The sequence below is a fragment of the Acomys minous genome (assembly GCF_964271855.1).
Source record: "Acomys minous genome assembly, chromosome: 11".
Classification (NCBI taxonomy): Eukaryota; Metazoa; Chordata; class Mammalia; order Rodentia; family Muridae; genus Acomys; species Acomys minous.
The window spans coordinates 91,531,131-91,551,862 of record NC_140492.1 but is presented as its reverse complement, the minus strand read 5'-3'; the positions used below and the strand labels follow the sequence as shown (position 1 = coordinate 91,551,862).

Sequence of the window (20,732 nt, the reverse complement as noted above, 5' to 3'; positions counted from 1 at the left end):
TACGGGCTGGGTTGGGGGCTGGAGGAGTAATGAAAAAAAGGTCGGTGGATAGATGTGATGGATGAACAAACACGTGAGAACAGACGTTGACAATTAATATGTGTTAATAATAACTATCATGGGAAAAAAAACCACAAGAGTTTCCAGAACGAACAAGCCTCTGTTTTAATAAAAAGTCAGCTAATAAAGAGAGAAGGAAAGACAAAGTTTTAAAATATCCATTTGGTGGCCAACGCAGGGGTGGGAGGGGGTAGAAGGTGAATATATCAGATAAAAATCATCAACAGGTGCCAAAAACGGCTGCTGAGGAGAAGAAAGAAAAAGAATATTTACCACAGTTTCAAATATGGTTCTACATGGATATTTATAGAGGAAAAACAGTAATTTTAATGTAATTGACATTATGCAAGCAAGAGCTTGTCCAAACAATGCAACCTAACACAACCAGTGACAAGACAGATCCACCAGGAGCCCCCGCAGTGGTGCCCTGAGGGAAAAACTGTTCCTCCTGCCACGTGCCGGCAGGTGTCAGACAAAACCAAGTTATGGGACATTCTCAGCTGGTCTGCTGTCAGCACAACTGCAAGCTAACAGAGACAGACATGAGCTGGGGATGCTGTTCCAGATGAAAAGCACCAGATGTATGCCCAGGGAGTGGCACAAAATACATTATTTAGACAACTGGAAAATTTCAAGTAAGATGTGTAGATTAGAAAACAGCACTAATCGGGGTTAGTGATGTGATTCCGAGAGCACCGTGTTACTGTTTAAAAAGGACGATCTCTTGTTTCGAGGAGATATACTGAAATATCGAGGAGCAAAGTTTCAGGAAACTTAACAGAACAGAAAGGGTTTCTTATGATAGAGAGGAACTCCTGCAGCAAGTATGGTAAAGCACTAGCACAGGGGGCCTGGAGTAGGGTGCACAGGAATCCTCTATACCCTCTGCTAGGTCGTCTGTATACTTAAAAATAACAGGAGAAAGGTTAATTATATTTTTTAAAAACAGATTAAAAAAAAAAACCCCAAAGCCTACTTTACTCTGTTTCCCTTAGGAGGCAGACCCTGATCAGCTGATAGGCACTTATCTTAGTAAATAGGTACAGAAGTCCAAGGCACTTGGGATTCAGAATAATACAGGTGAGTCATCACTACAGAAGAATCAACTGTGTCTTGGGAAGAGAACGCCCTCTAAGTCCTTTTATTCTGTTTCATAGAAGCCCCTCCTTTGTAGAAAGCCACCCACTGTGTGCAGTGCCTTCCTTCTTCTGTTCATTGCCTTTCAGAGGAACGTTTTTTCCTCCTCGGTATGCTCGGGGTGACGGCTTCCTTCTCATTCTGGGGAAACCTCACACATCTGCTTTCCTGATGTTCACTCTGTGAGTTGGGGCAGATGTTTCTGTACGTGGCTCACAGCAGCAGAGAGGACCACCTCCAATGCTTACTGCGCTGGCCAGATGCCCGTTCTAGACAGACCGCGAGCAGTTCAGTGAGCACGGTCCCGCTCTGGTTCCTAGTATTTCTCGGGGTCGAAGATGATTTAGCGCCACTGACCTGACTACTACATTCTCCACCCACACTGCTCGGATGAATCCTGAGGAGACGGGCCCTCACATCCGAATTCATCAGAATGTGGAATCACTTGTCATCTCCGCCTCTACTAAATACACCGTGCTTGGACAATCACTACCGGGGGACAACACAGCTATTTCTCTATCCCCTCCACAGGCCATCCACTCCCTCAGTGGCTCAGGTATGCATCAAAGGTGCTGGTGGATACAGTGCCACGGTTCTCTGCCTGCAGTGGACGGCTGTGTGGACTAAGCTTAAGGTGAATATGGGCTTCACTTTTCCCGTCAAAACTGGAGGTAACAGGGGTTCCTCCTAGACTGTGCTATTAGGAAGACTGTCTGAGATTTCAGTTACCTAGGAAAAAAAACAAGAATGGCATTTTTCTGCATTTAATGAGTATTTTAATAAGACAAAAGAAATGTACTTGGGGCTGCATGTTAGATGCCATTTCAAAGTAAAATCTTGGATAAACCAGCTAACAAAGAACAGTAAGCAACGAAAAGAAAAAATCTCCTAAAGCTATCAGTTACCTCTGAAAACCCAGGGAGGGAAGTTATTCATGTTACAATACAGTTGGGCAAAGTAATATTTTAGACAGACTGAAGGCCCAAGTGGAAACAGCATCTTTCTCTTTACCCGAACTAATTAGTAAATATCGTGACTACTAAAACCAAAAGAAAATAAAATTATACAAAATTAAAATTTTCTCTAAAATATGAATGATTTAATTGGCTGGGAGGAAACAGGCTCTGATGATTTTTTTTTCACACGCCTCACACTATTTTTCGTTTCTTGAAGTTTTGAATTAATCTTAAATATTAGTTTTGCTTCAGACTTATTTAGCATGCAGCCTACTGCCAGTTGTACCTGTGCACAAGCAGCAAGACGCACGCCCTCTCGGATAGTGCTCGTGGACTTCATACATGTAGCGCAGGCTGCTTGGCTGTCACTCCGCCCTTCACTCGGGCGTCTGTGTACAGTGTACACACTAGGCCACTGCCTAAAGCAGGCTTCTCTCACATACTGAAAGGGTTATGCTTTCAAAGATGAAGAAAACCCACTCCAGGATCATAACGCTAAAAATCATTCAGTTAAAAACCCGGCAGATCAATCTTCAACCTGTGCAAATATTTCTGAAATCTAATGATGAGAAAAAAATTCATTAAACCACTGCCACAAAAATGTAAGAAAAACTCCCAGGATGTCAGATACGTAGATGTGCAGCAAGGGCAATTTAGCTAAGAGGCACCTGGTAGGTATTACAAATACAACACACAGCATAGTAATTCAGGTCCCTCTAATTGAGACTCATCTTATCTGGCAACTTAATGACCTAGTATAGCTGTTCTAGAAGATCAAACCTTGTGATTAGCATAGACCACTATACAGACTATTGTATTACACTCACTACTTCTATCTTTACTTTTGAGATAGAACACATTTTTACATAATAAAATTTAAAAATTGGATAATTTCAAAAAATCAGATACTTTTTTCCTGAAAGGAATGTTAACAAAATTACTTTTGAGCAACTTCTTTCAAATCTTAACACAGTGGACTGTTAAGCTTTCAAAAGCAATAGTCTTCTCACTGTTAAATTTTAAAAGTGCAATATATATATATATACTCACTGAATTGGCATTTGTTGGGTTTGGCCAAGGTCTACCACCACCTGGACCCCTACAAAATGATATGACAGATTAAACATCAACCTCTGCCTCAGTGGTTCCACAGTAAGTAAAGAGTAAAACAGAAAAGTATTATGTGTGTAAAATTCAGTTGCCACGCACGGTTCTAGCCAAGCACTAAAATCATGTTTTTAGTTACCTAATGTTTTTTCCTTGAATGTAAGAATATTACTTCATAAAAACAGTTTCATGTATAGCTAGTTTAATGTTATTTATTCTTATAAACAAAATTAGAAACACCTATAGCAGTGTATATATACTCCTAAATAATTTTACTAGTTTTAGAGTAAAAGGAATCAGATACAGATAATTCAAGACATCAGTATAAACCACCTGTAAAATACCTACATAAATAATACTCTTAAATTACAAGTAAGCCCTATGTGACCTTGCCTCCTTCAAAATTATATTAAGATACAGTATATATCAATGTATCTCCTAGCGCTATGATAACTTAGTTACCGCTGGGAAGAACTGAGTCTAGTATTAGTTTCATTGCCTGTACCATTGTTATACAAAGCTGCCACTGGGTTACTAAGCGATCAGTACTATCATCTGTCATCTGCTGGAAAAGAATGTAGCCTTTAAGTGGGCATGCTCTATATTACAGCTCTATAAATTTGTTATTATAATCCATTATATACTATACAATATAAATTTGATTATAACTTTATAAATATGTTGCTTTAAAAATTCATATTTTCATAACTTCAGTTGAAGATAGAGAATGTGTTGAAATGAAAGGAGATAATCTATGCCAGTATATTACTTCATTTTAGAATTCAGGAGATTTTTCTGTTTCATACCTTATAAACAAAATTAATTCCCAGTTAACTAAATCAAATTCACACACTTGGGCTGTGGTGTTAAGTGCACTTGAATAAATATTGTTTTATGAAAACAATATTGCTTTCTACTTTCCTTCTTTTATCAGGGCTTTTGAAAATTCTCTTTCTATTCACTAAGGCAGTGGAATGTTCTGATTTTCAAAAGTCCCTTGAGTCTAGGAATCTGAAATGTAAAGTAATAAACGTGAAGTGAAGACACTGTCCAAGCTACCTGCTGTACTGGCAGTGTTTGCTTGGAATCCTATCAGGTTGAGTTTGGTGTTCCCTAGATAAGCAGCGGGAGATGGCAGGACTCCGCCCCGGGTGAGGTTGATAACAAGGATGACAAAGGTGTGGCGATTTTATGACTGAACACTTTTGAAAGATGATTCACATATAGGATTCGGTGTTCCACTGGACATGCAATGATGCCAAGGCAGGACGCATGTTGATCAAGTGAAACCTTTGAGTAGGAAGATTAGCAACATAGTTTGTCTGATGCTAAACGTAATACAGCAAAGAAACTGGGAAACAATTGTCTGGAAATGACCTAGAAAATATTTAAATCACAGAAAAGTTTCAATTCTATGATGACATAGAGTTAATATCATAACTTTGAATAAGATCAATTAAGAATGTAGAAACCATGGCTCGGCTGAGCCTCATGGCCTGAGCTCCGTCCCCAGCACCCACATGGGGAGCATGAGAATAGGTCCCCTAAATGTTCTTCTCTGACCTAAACACACAAGCTGTGGCATGCACATCCCTGACACAAAGTCAATGCACTAAAATTTTTAAAAAATCTGTATGAATAAAATATGTAAAATATTTAACTTGAAATCTGCCTTATATTAAATTAGAAGCTAAATTAAGTAACATAAATTTTCTTAAAAAGCAAAAAGAAATTGCTGGGTGCAATGTCTCACACCTTAATTACGGCACTTGGAAAGCAGAGGCAGGACAGCCAGGGCTACATAGAAAAAAATCCCTGTCTCAAAAAACCAAAAATAAAACAAACAAGAAAACAACATAAATTCAATGTTAATTTTATTATATGGAACTTCACTTCATTTGATTATACTAATCAATTCCCAAATTCTGTATTTCCTATTAAACTTCATTTTAATACTATAGGAAATAACATAGAAACTCATAACACACTAAAAAAGTTCCACAAAAAGTGCTGAATCAGAGGCCTGGTGGTTTTAGAGACAACTAGGTAAGCTCAGTAATCTCCACTTCATCTGAAGCCACTAGGAGCACCAAGAAGCTGGCCTGACAAGTGTTTCACAAAAATTACTGTGTGTGAAAATGAGGCAGATGGGCTCTGTTTGAAAGCAAAGAGAAGAAAATGAGAAAGGTGTACGGATTCGTGGTGTCTGTTTTGATGGACCACAGGGAACCATGACTACCAAGAAGAGAATTCTCTTCCAAATTCACTCGCTGAAGTAACCCCACTCAAGAGTCCTGTCGGGAGGACTTTGGCTCTTTGCCTTGCTCTGTGAAGGCGGGGTTACAAGGCCACAAGGCCACAAGGCCACAAGGCCACAAGGCCACAAGGCTACAAGGCCGAAGAAGCGATGCTGTAGTTAAGGCCTGATGGTGGAGGCCTGTCCAGCTCCTCAATCAGGGGAGTTCTCCTACTGATGCTCCCTTTCAAAGGGATCTGTAATACATTTGCAAATATTTACATTGTGGCCATACTTTGTACATTTTTACTTTAAGCCACTTACTGTTGCGTGTTTACTTGTAAATGCACGATACCACTGTGGAAATGTTGAAAACCTACTTTGAATGATAGTGAACACCGTGCGGAACACACAGTGTCAACTCCCACCACTGTCAATCTTTTTTTTTTCCAGGTGGCCAATTTTCATTTTATGAACTCTCATCAATGAAGTTAACAAAATTTTTGTCGTGAATGTTTAATTCTACAACTGAAAGCTACAGTGGCTGGTTAGAATATAAGAATTTCAATTACTGGCATGGCTAGGGCTGGCTTTTTAAAAATTGCTTTACACACCTTTCGGTTGGGCAAACAGTTTAAAGTGGAGCTTAAGGGAGCACCATGTCTCATCTTCCAGTTTTTAAGTAGCATAACGGAGTTTTCCTTCTCTTTTTTCTTTTAAAATGGCATGAAGAAAGCCACAGACGCCATTCAAAAACTTAAGGGGTGTCACATGTTTATTTTAAAGATTACAAATAATGTGAATTTTAATTCAGTTTACGTTACAAGTGTAATGAGGACATTGTGTGTTTCTCAGTGTTAGGCCACCTCTGACTTGGTGGGGACAACAGTAATGCGATGATTACCCTCACTGACTAGAACTTCATTAGTTGGGAAGTTTCCGTGCCAGAGGAAAATATTTATTATGCCTAAATATATATGTATTTTTTTCATTGTCCCTGAAAGGACCTGAATTTACTAAAAATGAAAAAAAAAAAAAAAGGACAGAAAACTTCAAAATAAAGGGAACACAACAAAAATGGGAACAAGCTGGTAAGACGTCATACTCTTTATCAATAGTAAAATCTTATATAAGAGAAATTATTTCAAACTATCAAGAATACTTAATACACCCAGATAATACCTCCTCCCAATGCTAATAAGAATTTCAGCCATATTTCTAGTCTTTACAGTCTAAGGAATTAAGAGTATTCACATGTGAATGCTGCAGCACATACGTGAGAAGAAACTAGATTTTTAAAAGTAACTTTGGAGTCTTTCAAGTCACATGAAAATGAAGTTTACTTGTACTAGCAAATCCAGGTTTATGTCAAGTTGGCTGTACAGCTAAGTATACAGCAGAGTACTATACCAAACGATAGTAGATATGTTCCTAGCACTTGGGACAGCCTGGTTGATCAAAAATGCAAAATTTAGTAAAATATATTGACTTTGAAAGTGAGAATCTAAATTAAGTTTCACATATTTCTCTTCCCGTCTGGTAAGAGCTCTAGCTTTTGACAGCACAAAATATCATCCGCCCTACTGTAGCAACCACTAATAGAAGGGTGAGCCTTTGAGGAATTCAAGGAGAAGCCAGACCTCATGTCTACCCATTTTTATTTCAAAAGTAAAAAGATGTTATAGGAAAATTTGACCTACTTTCCTCCCTGTGCTGTTAGTTTTGAGTCTGGCTGGTATCCACTTATTAACCTATTTTCAGTTTTAGTAAAAATTGCATCCTATGAAAATGGTTTCAGAAGCTTAAACAACCCTGCACACATCAAAAGAGCTGATTTCACAGCGTGTCTTCATGCCATGGATGATAGCGGAGCTGTGTCATTTAATATGTAAGGAGCTAAAACCAGGCAGATGGGAAGTAAAGCTGAGGAGAGCCTTACAAGCCTGCATGGAGCACTCCTTCAGGCTACATCACATCAGTGGCCCTCTGGTGAATTCATAAAAGTCATTAACAAGATCTGGTGTATATGGGCCTTCGGGGGAAGGCTGGAGAATGTGAAAGAAATAAACAATGCCTTAGTGACTTGCATTGCAACAGAAAGAAACTACTCTTTTGGGACTGGAAAAGACATTCCAGTAAAACAAGTATCTTCAGTTTACTCCCCACCGAGATACATCTTGAGCTTTCGTAGACAATCTTTTTGAATGCTTCTCTAATACAGAGGACATCACCACAGAGACATCTTTCGTGTGGAAAGTAGCCCCAATGACACAAACGTAGACATACAATTATTAGACTCACTAACTGTACTGTGAGGCTAATGCAAAAAATTGTTAACACGGATAAAGATTCTCAACTAGTAACCTCTGTAGAAGTCAATACACGGTTCTGCTGCCTGCATCTCTTTATTCCTAGTGTTACACAGATTCTGTATGAGCCTATACATTATTATTGAAAAGCAACAGGCTGAAAGTTATGATTTATGATACCTAAAGTGCAAAAAAAAAAAGTTGCACACGAAGAAGAAAAACATGATAGTAAGTCATGAAAATGAAGCAAAAATGATACCCATGTTTAGTTCATTTTCATAGAGTAAGGACACTGAGGTACTTAGAGTGTTTTACAGATCCGCGGGATTCCAGAAGACAGAATACAGACTACTTCACTAAACAGAGTAATAAGTGTTTGGCTTACATGTTCATTCCGGGCATTCCGGGGCCACCTAAAGCATTCAGTGGGGGTCTCATTGCTCCTCCATAGCTCTGTAATGATAACCAAGGGTCAGACTACCACAAAACAAAAAAACAAAACCAAAGAGAAGGGGGGAAAGAAAGGAGAGCAGGTTAATGACTTCCCTACATAACTCCTGACTGGGTAAGGCCTGCGTAATTCATTCTCTGAAGGGTCCACTCTTGTATTTTGGCTTCTATTTTTTAACACAACTGCTACAGCCCACATGCCATTTAAAAACTCTATGAATACGGGAAATCATTGGATCATGTTAAATGATCAAGGTACGATCACATGTATTACGTTTGGAATATCTTTAATCATTACCTAATATCTGTACATTACTTTTTCAAATAAACATTTTGTAAGTCCAAAATTCTGTTTTTAGATAAAATTTTAATTCAACAGGTTAGAAATTAGTAGATAAGGACAATTTCATGAGGTCTGAAAAGAAATATAATGGGTAAACCCAACCCAAGAATGCTGAATATAAGGGTCTAGTCATAGAGTAAGACATCCAACATGGAAATGCAAAATACGCACGTATGAACTATGTGACCCAGTAACCCTCAGGCAACACCTACTGTGTGTATTAAAGGGGATGAAAGGCAGTTTAGTGCTTTTATGTGCATATCACATTAGCTTACTTTAGTTGGCAATAAGGGTCAAATGCTACTTTTCTGAATATCATGTTAGCGCATTTGACAGTCAATGACTTTCACATTTTGGTCTTCTGATGCTCAGCTTCCTCTCATGCATGTTCTATGGCAGTTACATTGCTGACTTCTTTGGCTTTGCTCATTGTTTAAATGTCATTTTCCTCAAGTTTTAGCTACAGTATTATTTTCCATAAACATATAGTCATAGGTAATCTTGTCTACTACAATCTGTTCAAACATGGCTTAATACATTAGGACTGACAATGTTTTATCACATCCCACTAAGTTCCTAAACTGTGCTGAGCTCCACAGTGGTAGATTCTGCCTGGCTGCTCCCTCATGCTGCACACAGATGTACGTCATCTGCTTGTGGCTAAGTGCTTTATGTTTACTCCTCCTTCAGTCCTTTGCATCACCTACCACATAACAGTCCATGTTAGAAATGTCTAGAAGTTCCTTCTTAAAACTTCCTATTTGGTCAACTGCCAGAGAGCTCTACTTCCTAGTGCAAAGGTGACCGCATTATCCTAATTAGTTTCCTATCCAATTTATTTCGTTTACTTCCTGAAGCAATTTTTTTTCTTAATCACAGTATTGCCCATGTCACTTAAAAGTTATGATGACGCAGATGGCCCGTCAAGCAAGCCTAAGCTCCTCGCTATGTCCCTACAAGGTCACTCACAGCCCAGCCCCAGCCTGTGCTTTCTGCCTTTGCTTCTGCATTTTTCCAACTTCTCCCAGTTTTACTTCCGAGCCTACTGGATTTTTCCAAATTAGAGAGGCTACACTTTCATAATCACGTTAGCTCATTCTGCAGGAACACTTTGGAGGAGGTGTTAAGAGGACAAGGAAATGAATCAATGAGAGAGGGCTGTTAACTCCAGACAGAATGCCATACTTGATAAATGAAATCACCCAGCCACCTGCTACTCTCACTGTTTATTCGCTCTCACTTTAAGGAGGCATTATTTACACTTGGGTTTGTGAGCAGTAGGGGGATCGTTTCTAGCCACACGAGTCTTCCGCAAAGGACAGCTAATTGTGTTTATCTTCGGGTCAAGCGTGGTGATAGTAGGGATAATTAGCCAGGGATTTTAGAGCCAAATGTCCTGGAACGGAAAAGTCATATGGTAAAGTGAGGCAGGGATGCTTCACAAAGAAGTCTGGCCACCCTTTTCTTTATTTGTGAGTTTTAGAAAACCCAATATTCACTGGAGCTCTGGGCAGAGAGATGCATCACTTGCACCTGTCCTGCAATAGCAGTATGCCTTATAGGCTTACTGCTTCTACAACAGCCCGCTTTTGTGAGCCAGGGTCCCCCTCCATAGTCCAATTGGTCTTGGTCTTGAGATGCTCCTGCCTCAGCCTCCCGAGTTCAGGAATTACAGGTACGTACTACAGTAGCTACTCTTCTATATGGGCTACTGCTTCTCTTAACCTTATTTTTCTTATTTATATAGCAATAATATTAACTTCCTTGTAGACGTTTTATAAACAGACGTATAAATTGGCAAATTAAAACATGGCACTTGCTCCTAATAAACTGTAGCTGTTAATTCTTTTTCATGGACGTTAATAAAACATAACTGGACCCCTTTCCCTTCACTCCCCATGTATCCTCAGCCCTAAAGGATCACATCTGTCTTCATGTGACAACTCGCTGAGTAATTACATAAGCAGAGCACACTGTTTTCTAGGCGTTTGGTATTAGATAACAGCCTTTCTAAACGCAGCTGTATTTCCTCCCTAACAGTATGCACCTTAAAAACAGAGATCCCATTGCATTAATATTTTTATACTCAACACTCAAGTAAGATGTCTGATACATAGTAGGCCTTCAATCAATGAGCTAATTAAACTGAGTTGTTACAGGAAGCAAAGGACTATACAATATAACAGATGATTTACAGATATACATTGTTTCATTTTGTGATTAATATTCTAAATCACAAAGAAGTCAGGGATAAAAGAAGGAACAAGAGGCTCTCCAAGTGGCTCAGCAAAGGCAGGATGGGATGAGCTCACTGAGAGACAGGGATTTTACAGCTGATGTCAACTGCACTACTCAGTCTGCTCTACTCTCCTTTCCAGTCCAAGGATCCTCACAGAATGGCATTCAGACTTGGTCTACCTGGGAACTTTGAAATGTCTTTCCTTGATTGGGCAGTTTGATTATTAGGAGTTTTACATTATAGGAAAAGAAACTCTACAGTTCACATGTATCCACCTCGGCTATCTGGTTTTTAAATGTTCTTTGTATGTAGCTTATTTACCCTTCAAAATTCTAGAGAACATTGAATTAGCTGTGTAATTTAAGTGACTTTTTTTTTTTTTTAGTTAATCACATAGAGCGTGCTGATTTTAAGGACACAGGTTAGCTACGGGACTTTCACAGAAAAGAAACAAAGCAGAAACTTATTTCAAATACAGTAGAAGATTTTTTTTCTGATGAAATAAATAATGTTGGTTTTTTTTTTTATGGAAAAGTATACTGATATCAATTTAACAATCACTTGCTGTTGCCGTCCTTAGAACCAGACAGATCTGGGGTAAGTGCTACGTCTTCACCCACACATCACACACTAAGGCCATGGTCACTGTGCTCCGTGTACGCTGGCTTAGCTCCCAGCACTCAAGAATACTTATGCTAAGTCTCTTTCTTTGTTTCAGACTTGCTGCTCTCAGAAATGACTATCTCACTTCATTACACATATCTTAAGGTAAAAAACCAGACAAGTGCTAAATTAGTGAAAACATTAGGGGGACTGGCACAGGCTTTTAATCCAGGCACACTGAGGAAAGGCAGGAGGATTTCTGTGAGTTCAAGGTCAGCCTGGTCTACAAGAATGAGTTACAGGCCAGCCAGGGCTACACATTGAGACCTTGTCTCAAACAAAACAAATGTATATATGTTTGTCTATGCTGAAAGTTGCAAACACCATTCCAGAGCCTGTTTCCACAGAGAAACAGGGCAGTTTGCTCTGAGGTGGCAGCTACATGGTGAAATGTTTGTGGTAGGAACTACTTTTCATTATCTTTCAGGAAATGATACACATTTTGCCTGACAGGTTTGGTATGTAGTGACTATGTCATGAGATTCCTGCCGTTCAAAATGATTTTACCTCAACTTTCTCTCTTATCCCATTCATGAGCATGGCTCTTGCTTTCATTTAAGTGCATGGTATTAATAATTAATTTATTTTAATCCTGTTTTGTGTGGTGTAACCTTTAGGGTTATTATTGGCATTCCTAGTACCTGAGGTAAATTTATACCAAGGTACTTTATTTCCTTCATGCTAATAGAAATATAAAAAGATACTGCTAATTCAAATAGAAAAACAAACAAACAAACTACTGTATAATTTTGCAAAGGAGTATTCCTAATACAATAAACTGACTAAACGTCATCAGGAAGAGAATACTAGCCAGAGCTATGTTTTTATTATCTTTTGTAATTTTTTTATATATACAACTATTTATAATATAAAGCATAGAAGCTAGTGTGCTTTTTATTTCACATTTTAAAGTGATTTCTGTGTGTCCAATGCCATGAGCCCCAAGGTCTGTCTCTGTCAAAACTTCAATGAATGTGCTGAAACCCCGTAAATGATGCCATCTTATCACAGGAGGTGGCAGCCCAGTGTCTCCCTCTGGGGCTGAGTATATTTACCTGTGGTCCTAAGGGCACCATTCCTCTTGGAGGAGTCATTCTCTGCATTGGTCCACCCATGTTTGGATGTCCTGAGGGAAGCACGAAGCGATTAGCAGGAGAACGGCTATGAGCACTAAACCAGAGGCTAGCTCTATCCTTGCCAGGTACCGAGCACTGCTGCCAACTTACTCTGCTTTTGTGACCATGATTTCCAGCTCTGACTATCACCTACCCCATACTCGATTGGTTTTGTGGCTAAAATTGTCTTCTTTCTTTGTGTTGGATACTTCTTTCACAGCCTTTGCTCCTCTTTCCTCTTTCCTCACGACAATACAGCTATGCATGGAAGCTAAGGAAGGACTGGATGGCTCAGGCTGTAGGACTAGTGACGTCACTTGTTACTTTGTACCCTTCCCTTTTATCGTTACTAAGTCGGGGCTGATAAAAGTACAGTCATTTAACTTCCTATTTTTTAGGACTCATGAAATAATTTATACCTATGAAATTCTTAAAAGAATTTCCTCACTAGTTCAGCACATCTCTTCCAATTCCACTTTAGTTACCTTGTTGTCGTGTTGGGTCCATTCCACTGGGGAGTAATGGTTGACTTCCTGGGACACCCCCAAGTGCCTAGCAATTAGTAAAACAAAAAGTAATGTAAGTATCTATAAAACATGAACTTTAAACATTTCCCTCTTAAGTTTCTACACCTACATAATGCTGTTGGGTATCTCTTGAGACCTTTCAATTTCTGATTCATTTTATAAACTATATCCTTCTACATCTTTAAAGGTAAGATTTTGGTTGTAAAATCGTTTTGGATGGGTGTGGTGGCACAAGCCTTCAGGCAGATCTCTGGGAGTTCAAGGCCAGCCCAGTATACAGGCCTAGTTCCAGGACAGACAAAAGAGACCCAGTCTCAAAAAAATGAAAACAACAAAAAGAATGTTTAGAGCTGATAGGTGTGACAGAAGGCAAATGCAGGTAAATCTCTAAGTTTAAGGCCGGCCTAATCTATAGAATCATGAACAGTCAAGGCTTCACAGAGATACTATGTCTGAGAGAGAGAGAGAGAGAGAGAGAGAGAGAGAGAGAGAGAGAGAGAGAGAGAGAGAGAGATTCTGTTCTATTCATTCTTGTATATAAGTATTTTTGAGACAAATCTATAATAAGCTATTCATCCTATTTCTTTCTTACAAGTACAATGCCATCTTCAAGTTTTAATTTAATAAGGATATTGATATTCCTTTCTAGAGATCTTCTAATTAAACTTAAGTGGAACATCTTATCAAATTAAATATTCAAATATTTTAAAAAGAAATGTAATAACTATAAACACAGATTTTCAGACTCTCCTTAATTTTTGTCATGCTATGTAGCAGAGAGCTCTAGTTTCCCTTTTTTTGTTGTTTTTAGCTTTTGGATTTTTGTTGTTGATGATGATTGCAAGTACACCCAATATACCTCTATGTGTATATACTTTATAAGGATATTCCCAGCCCATTTAAAAATTTTATATTTTTTTGAGAATATATCATTTCCCCTCCCCTTTTCTTCCTCTAAACTTTCTCATATGCATCTCATTGCTCTCTTTCTCATGGTCTCTATTTTCTTTTCTTTTTCTTTAAATAAATTATTTTTAATTTATATATTCACTTTACATCCCAGTTGCAGCCCACTCCCTCTTTGTCTCCCTGCCCCTCCCTCCCACCCTCTTCTCCCATCTCCTGCTCTTCAGAGAGGGGGGGCCCCACCACCACCCCAGTACATCAAGTCCCATCAGGACTGAGCTCCTCCTCATCTACTGAGGCATGGGCTCTACTGTCATTGTTTTATACACACACACACACACACACACACACACACACACACACACACACGACGTGTGTGTATATTTGTAGGGGTGTATTTATTGCTGAGTTAACTATGTGGTCATAAATACATAAATACATAAATACAACCTGCTCAGTCTGTACGTGTCACTTGTAAGCATGTTTTCAGCGCTGCCCATTTGGTACTGGATAATTGATTGGTGTGCTCTTCCCTGGGCAACCCTATTTCTCGCACTCCCAGCATGCCTTAGTTGCCCCAGCTCCCTGTGCCAGGCCTTGTGAGGGCTGCTCTGCCATCTACTGGTGTGTTCTCGTTTTAACCACAGTGCGCTCACATCCTAACTTCTACCTTTACCAAGCGAGTTGTCTTTCTAGTCATGCTTTTCATTGGTGAAACTGAATGCCAGTTATTAAGAAGAAAACAAAACAAAACTTAAATCACCTCCCTTTCAAAAACCCTTATGCGGCCACTACTAACATCTTGGAGATCTGTTTGGGACCACTTTCTTGGGACAAACCTTACAATGGCGTAACTTCACAAACACATGAAGTATCGTCCTCTACTCCAACCCAGAGTCCTCAGAGGCCAACATTAACCTTTTCTCGCCTATCCTACCCATCATAAATCCTCGTTGAGGTTTCTTGAGAGCAAGCTGCTGACGTAACGCCTCACCATTCTAATAATTCAGATCAGGAAAGCATCCTGGCGCAGCAGTGCTACCACGCAAGCTGCCAAGCCTGCGTAAGTTGTGTCAGTTCTCTCATTTCCTTCTGTACCAGGACATAGTGGAGCATGTGTTGCCTTAGCTACCATGACTCTGTACTTTTCTAAGCAGAAACAACTCCCATTTTTCCTACCATGCCAACTATTACTCATCAATGGTTTTAAGGAGAATAAGCCTTATACTTTACAGGGTGACTTAGATAAATTCTTTTCACGTAGGCTCAGGCATGCTTCCTTAACAGGAAAAGTTATCACAGACAGGCTATGATGCTCTGTGTCCCATGTCTGAGGGCACAGGACGCCAACTCACCCACTGCTGGTGATTAACTTTGACCATCTGAGTGTGTTTATACAGATTTATACTTCATAAAGGCCATCATCGCCACCCGTGCAACTGCTTGTTTTTTTGTTTGTTTGTTTGTTTTGTTTTGTTTTACCACCAGAGCTATTCTAACATTGCCAACATCCCATTCCTTATCACTCACTAATCCCTAGCCTCTGAGATGACTATCATACGGAGATACCCTACGCCCATCACTGCCTCTGTTTCCTGGCTGGCAATTACTATTAGAAAGCTACATTTACTTATCTACTTATTTACGACTCATGGATACCTATGTTATTCAGTGGGTTTTAATCTGCCAATCATCTATTCCTTTTGTACATGGTTGTGGTATATTTGTGTGTATTTATGTGTGCATGTTCATCTGTCCAAGTGATGTATGGTGTGTGTGCATCTGTGCGTGTATGGAGTTGGAGGCTGGTATCAGGTGTCTTCTTCAATTGCTCTCCACCTTATATTTTGAGACAAGGTCTCTTGCTGAAACTAGAGCTCACCAGTTAAGAGGAACTGACTGGCTATGAGCCACAGTGACCACATAGTCCTGCACTGGGGTTACAGACACACTCTGCTCTGCCTGCTTTCATGTTGAAGCTGTGGATCTGAGTTCATGTTTTCAATGCTGTTTTACAGTATGGTTTAAGGTACTCTGGTGCACACATGCTCTGTATTTTGGCCTAGCTCTTGGAGTAGCCTCCTCTTCAAAGGATCTTAATTCTTTTTTATAAGCATGGCATTTAAACATGATCTAGGCAATTGGTCTTGTTTCTTGGGGGCACTGCCTTTGGGGACTTATGGTAACCAATGCGCTTGAAAAAAAAAACCCTATGTATATGCACAATAAATTCATGCTCTATATATACATACATGTACAGCATATTCACTGTATATTATACAGTCAGCACTCAGATTCATCACCCAGATGATGGCAAGAAATAGTAAGATTAATGAAATAGAGATTAAACAAACACATTTAAAAAAATCAATCAAATACATCAGTTCTTTGAAAAAATTAGTAATATTGACAAACCCTTAGCTAAATTGACAAAAAAGGAAACAGACCCACATTAAGGTTATCAATAACAAACCTCTAATCTATGTTATACCCAAAGGAAAAATTACTGGTATTATTTCCCCTGAGAACAGGAATGAGACAAGAATGTCCACTCTCACTCTCGCATTCAATATAGTGCTCTATGTCTTAGCTAAGGGCTAGATAAGAAAAATACACAAGGGAAAATAGGAAAGGGATATGTTACACTAGCCCTATCTATACTTTAAAGATCCTATAGAATTAAATAGGAAACTTTAGATCTATGAAACATTTTAAGTAATGTTTTACAACACAATATTAACAATCAAAACCCATTAACCTTCCTATGTATGAAAAATGAGCTCCCAGAGAAAGAAATTACAAGTATCTTTTTCACAAAGTAGCTAAAATAAACCCAATCAAGGAAATGAAAGACCTCTACACTGACAACTTCAAAATACTGAAAAATGAAAGACAATACTAGATGTGGTACTTTGAATGGGAACGGCCCCCACAGCCTCATGTGTTTGAAGTCTTGGCCCATAAGGAGTGGCACCAATAGGCAGTGTGAGCCTGTTGAGTAGGTGTAGCCTTGGTGGATGGAAGAGTGTGTCTCTGTGAGGGTGGACTTTGAGGTCTCTTATGCTCAAGCTACACCTACTGTTTTGTTGCACACAGTCTCCTTCTGCTGCCTGTGGATCATGATGTAGAACTCTCAGCTCCTCCAGCACTGTGTCTGCCCAGACACTGCCATATTTCCCACCATGGTGATAATAAACTAAACCACTGAAATGGTAAGCCAGCCCCAGGTAATTGTTTTCCTTTATAAGAGTTGCCTTGGCCATGGTGTCTCTTCACAGCAATAGAAACCCTAACTAAGACACTAGGTGATCCAAAGAATCTTGCTGGTCCTGATCGGTGGATACATGAATTAATGCCATGAAAATAGCTACACTATCAGAAGTAGTCTACAGACTGAATGCAATTCTAGTAAGGATTCTGATGTCATTCTTCAAACAATCGTAACAAAAAAACACAAAACTTCATATAGAACCACAATAGACCATATTTCTGATTAGTTTTATGACAACTTGACACATTAGAGCCATTTGGAAAATAGGGAACTGCAACTGAGAAAATCCCCTCACCACACTGGCCCATGGCTGTCTATGGGGAATGTTTTTTGATTGACGATTGATATGGGTGGGCCCATCTCACTATGGACATTTAAATCCTTGGGCTGTTGGTCTGAGCTGCTGTTAAAGAAAAAAAAAAAAGCAGGTTGAACAGCCCACGAGGAGAGCAAACCAGTCAGTAGCACTCCTCCATGGCTACTGCTTTGGTCCTTTCTTCCAGGCTCCATCCTTGAATCCCCACGCTGACTTCTCTGGAAGATGGACTGCAAGCATTTAGGTGAAATAAACTGTGTCCTCCACCAAACTGCGTGAGGTAATATTATTTTATTACCACAACATCAGAAACCCTAATTAAAACAAAACTGGTGTCAGGTTCAGCAGTATTGTGACAGACCTGACCACATATTTTGGGGAGGATTGTGTTGGAATCCCATTACTTTGTGATGGAAAAGCCACTGAGTGCTCAGAGCTCAGCAGGCTGTTCTGTGGGAGCTTGGAAGCCACAGATACCAAAAGCAGTGCAGTTGGTGGAGAGATGGCTTTGAATGTTTCTGAGGAAGTACAGAATCTAACTTAAATGAAGGATGTGTGGCTCTGGTCAGCAAGGGGTAAAGAATTGGCTGTGATTTCCAAGACATTTTGCTTTGTTGAGACAATCAATACTGTTTAGCTGGTACAACTAAGAAGAGATCAGTATCACTGAGGAAAATCTGGGAGTGTTTCTTCAGCATCAGCACACAGAAACTGTGGTCCACAGCTGGCCAAGGCTGTACCTTGTGCTAGCAGCTGACGGAGTAATGTGTATGAGCTTCCTAGATGGAACTGGTTTTAAAGGAATGAAGAAGAGCTGAGGCTTCAGGAGAGGCCACCGGTGAAGGTACAGCCCTAGTTTCAGTAGAAGCCATATGCTTAAAGGGCTCATGGAGAGAAGTGGAGGCTTGAAAACAGGTCAGAGGTTAGAGACCCTGAGGAGACACCATCAGAGGTTACTGGTGAGCTGTCAACTGCACTGCAATGGAGACCCCAACATTGGACAACTGCTAAGGACAGCAGCCACTGCAGAATGGAGTTGGCCTGAATCTAAGACAAGCTGTGTGTGCCGACAGTCGCAGAGCTGGAGAAATGGAGCCCTTAGAGGAGCCCAGAAGATTGTGAGGGATGATGAGTCCCAGATGTCAGACACTGAACTTTTTTTTTTTTTGTTTTTTGTTTTTTTTTTTTTTTTTAGCTCTGCTTTGGTCTGTAACTGTGCCCTGGTTCTTCCTCTTTTTTTAATTTTATTTTATTAAGAAATCATGGGATTTATTTTTGATTTTACAGGAGTCTACAGTTGAGAGACTGGAATTTTAAATAGACACAGAATATTTTATTCTTAGATATTTTAGAGTAACATTGGGTATTTTCTAGAAACTTTGAACTTTGAAAAAGACTTTGGATGTTTCGAAGAGAGTGAATTTTTCAGTGTTTAAATTTTGAAAGGCTGTGGGACTTTTGGAAGTTATAATATAACATTACTATTATGCTGTATACTATTATACTATTTGCATTGAAGACAAATGAAGAAAAGGAAGTTTCTAGTTAAATAGTCATGAGTTTGTCAACTTCACAAAAGGCTGTGGGACTTTTGGAAGTTATAATATAACATTACTATTATGCTGTATACTATTACACTATTTGCATTGAAGACAAATGAAGAAAAAGAAGCTTCTAGTTAAATAGTCATGAGTTTGTCAACTTCACAAAAGGTCAAGTGTACTGGCTAGTTTTTCATCAACTTGGCTTTGGGAAGGTAGAGCCTGAACTGAGAAAATGGCTCCATCAGATTGGCCTGTAGGCAAGTGTGTGGTGCATCGTCTTGACTGATGGTTAATGTGGGTGGACCCAGCTTACTATATATGGTTGCATCCCTAGACAGGTGGTCCTGGGTGCTATAAGAAAGCAGAGCGAGCAAGCTATGAGGAGCAACTCACACCACAGAACTCTCTCGTGGCTTCTGCTTCAGTTCCTGTCTTGAGTTCCTACCCTGACTTCCCCATGGTGGATCGTGACCTGAACATCTAATATGAAATAAACCCTTTCCTCCCTGAGCTGCCTTAGGTCATGGTTTTTTATGTCACAAGAAAAAGGCAACCTAAGACAACCATGAGTAGCCAAAGCAATCCTAAACAGAAAGAGCGTAACTGGGGGCCATTTGACAGATAGCCTTCCACAGGGATATAGAAAGATAAAAAGCTGTTTCATTTCAGGTGAAGGATGTTCCAGTGAGTGATGAGGGCTCCATGAGAGCTGAATCAATTCCAGCATAAAACTGTGAGCCGTGTACATCTGTGGGCTTCATTTTTGGTTCATGAATCTCTTCACACACACATTTATTCTCTTCTCTATTGTGTACTTTTGCTATCTGCCTTATTTCTATATTTTCCAACACAGTGGCACTATAGCGCATCCCAAATGCCCATTGCTATTTATAAACAAATAGAATAAGACATTGTAGATTTAATCCAGAACCATAGAATATTTCAGGAAAACTCAAATATGTAACCCAGTAACTAGTAAATTTAAATTGTCAAGGCCCTGATCTTTAAAGGGTGTCTTTCATGTATTCAAATGACTAGCCAGAACCACTGAAAATGGAATGCTTCACTTTGCTTCTACTTTGTATAATCTGCTAATAAGAAAAACTTCAGTATATTACAATCAACTTAAATGAAGCATACATATAAAATGTTAATATATTTGTTCAATGGACATCATTACAATTAGTCAACAAAAAGTTAAACTAACTCTGCTTCAACTAAGAAATAGCTAAATTGAAAAATCATGTTTGCTTGAGAAGTTCATGCTCCTAAGTATATTAAACATATCCTAAAATGATATTCTTTGAATGATTAATGTGATTATTTGAAAAATAGTGTAAATGAAAGTTACTCTAAGTTTGGGTAACAGATTTCTGAGTTAACATAATTTAGTGAAAACGTGTGTGGCGGGAGGTACCGAGGAGCCACTTGGAAAAGAATGTAATGTCTGATATGCATCGACAGAGATGCTGTCACACTCTAGAGGAGACCACCTTCACATAAGTATCTGTTATATTCTATTTCTGAATACCTCTTTTTAAAAAACAAGTCAT

The 20,732-nt window shown here is 39.2% G+C and overlaps 1 protein-coding gene across 11 annotated transcripts in view; it reads right to left on the bottom strand.

The window, feature by feature from the left end:
* Positions 1–20,732, bottom strand: part of SSBP2 (single stranded DNA binding protein 2) — a 246,434-nt gene that overhangs the window by 28,405 nt on the left and 197,297 nt on the right. For 7 of the 11 annotated variants that reach the window (XM_084801335.1, XM_084801329.1, XM_084801326.1 and 4 more), the window contains 4 exons: positions 13,101–13,167; positions 12,556–12,626; positions 8,191–8,282; positions 3,204–3,252 (listed from right to left, as the gene is read on the bottom strand). In XM_084801335.1, coding sequence (XP_084657461.1) covers positions 3,204–3,252; positions 8,191–8,282; positions 12,556–12,626; positions 13,101–13,167 — 279 coding nt within the window. The remainder of the gene's footprint in view (positions 1–3,203; positions 3,253–8,190; positions 8,283–12,555; positions 12,627–13,100; positions 13,168–20,732) is intronic. The other 4 variants (XM_084801332.1, XM_084801336.1, XM_084801331.1 and 1 more) reach the window with 1 other exon arrangement.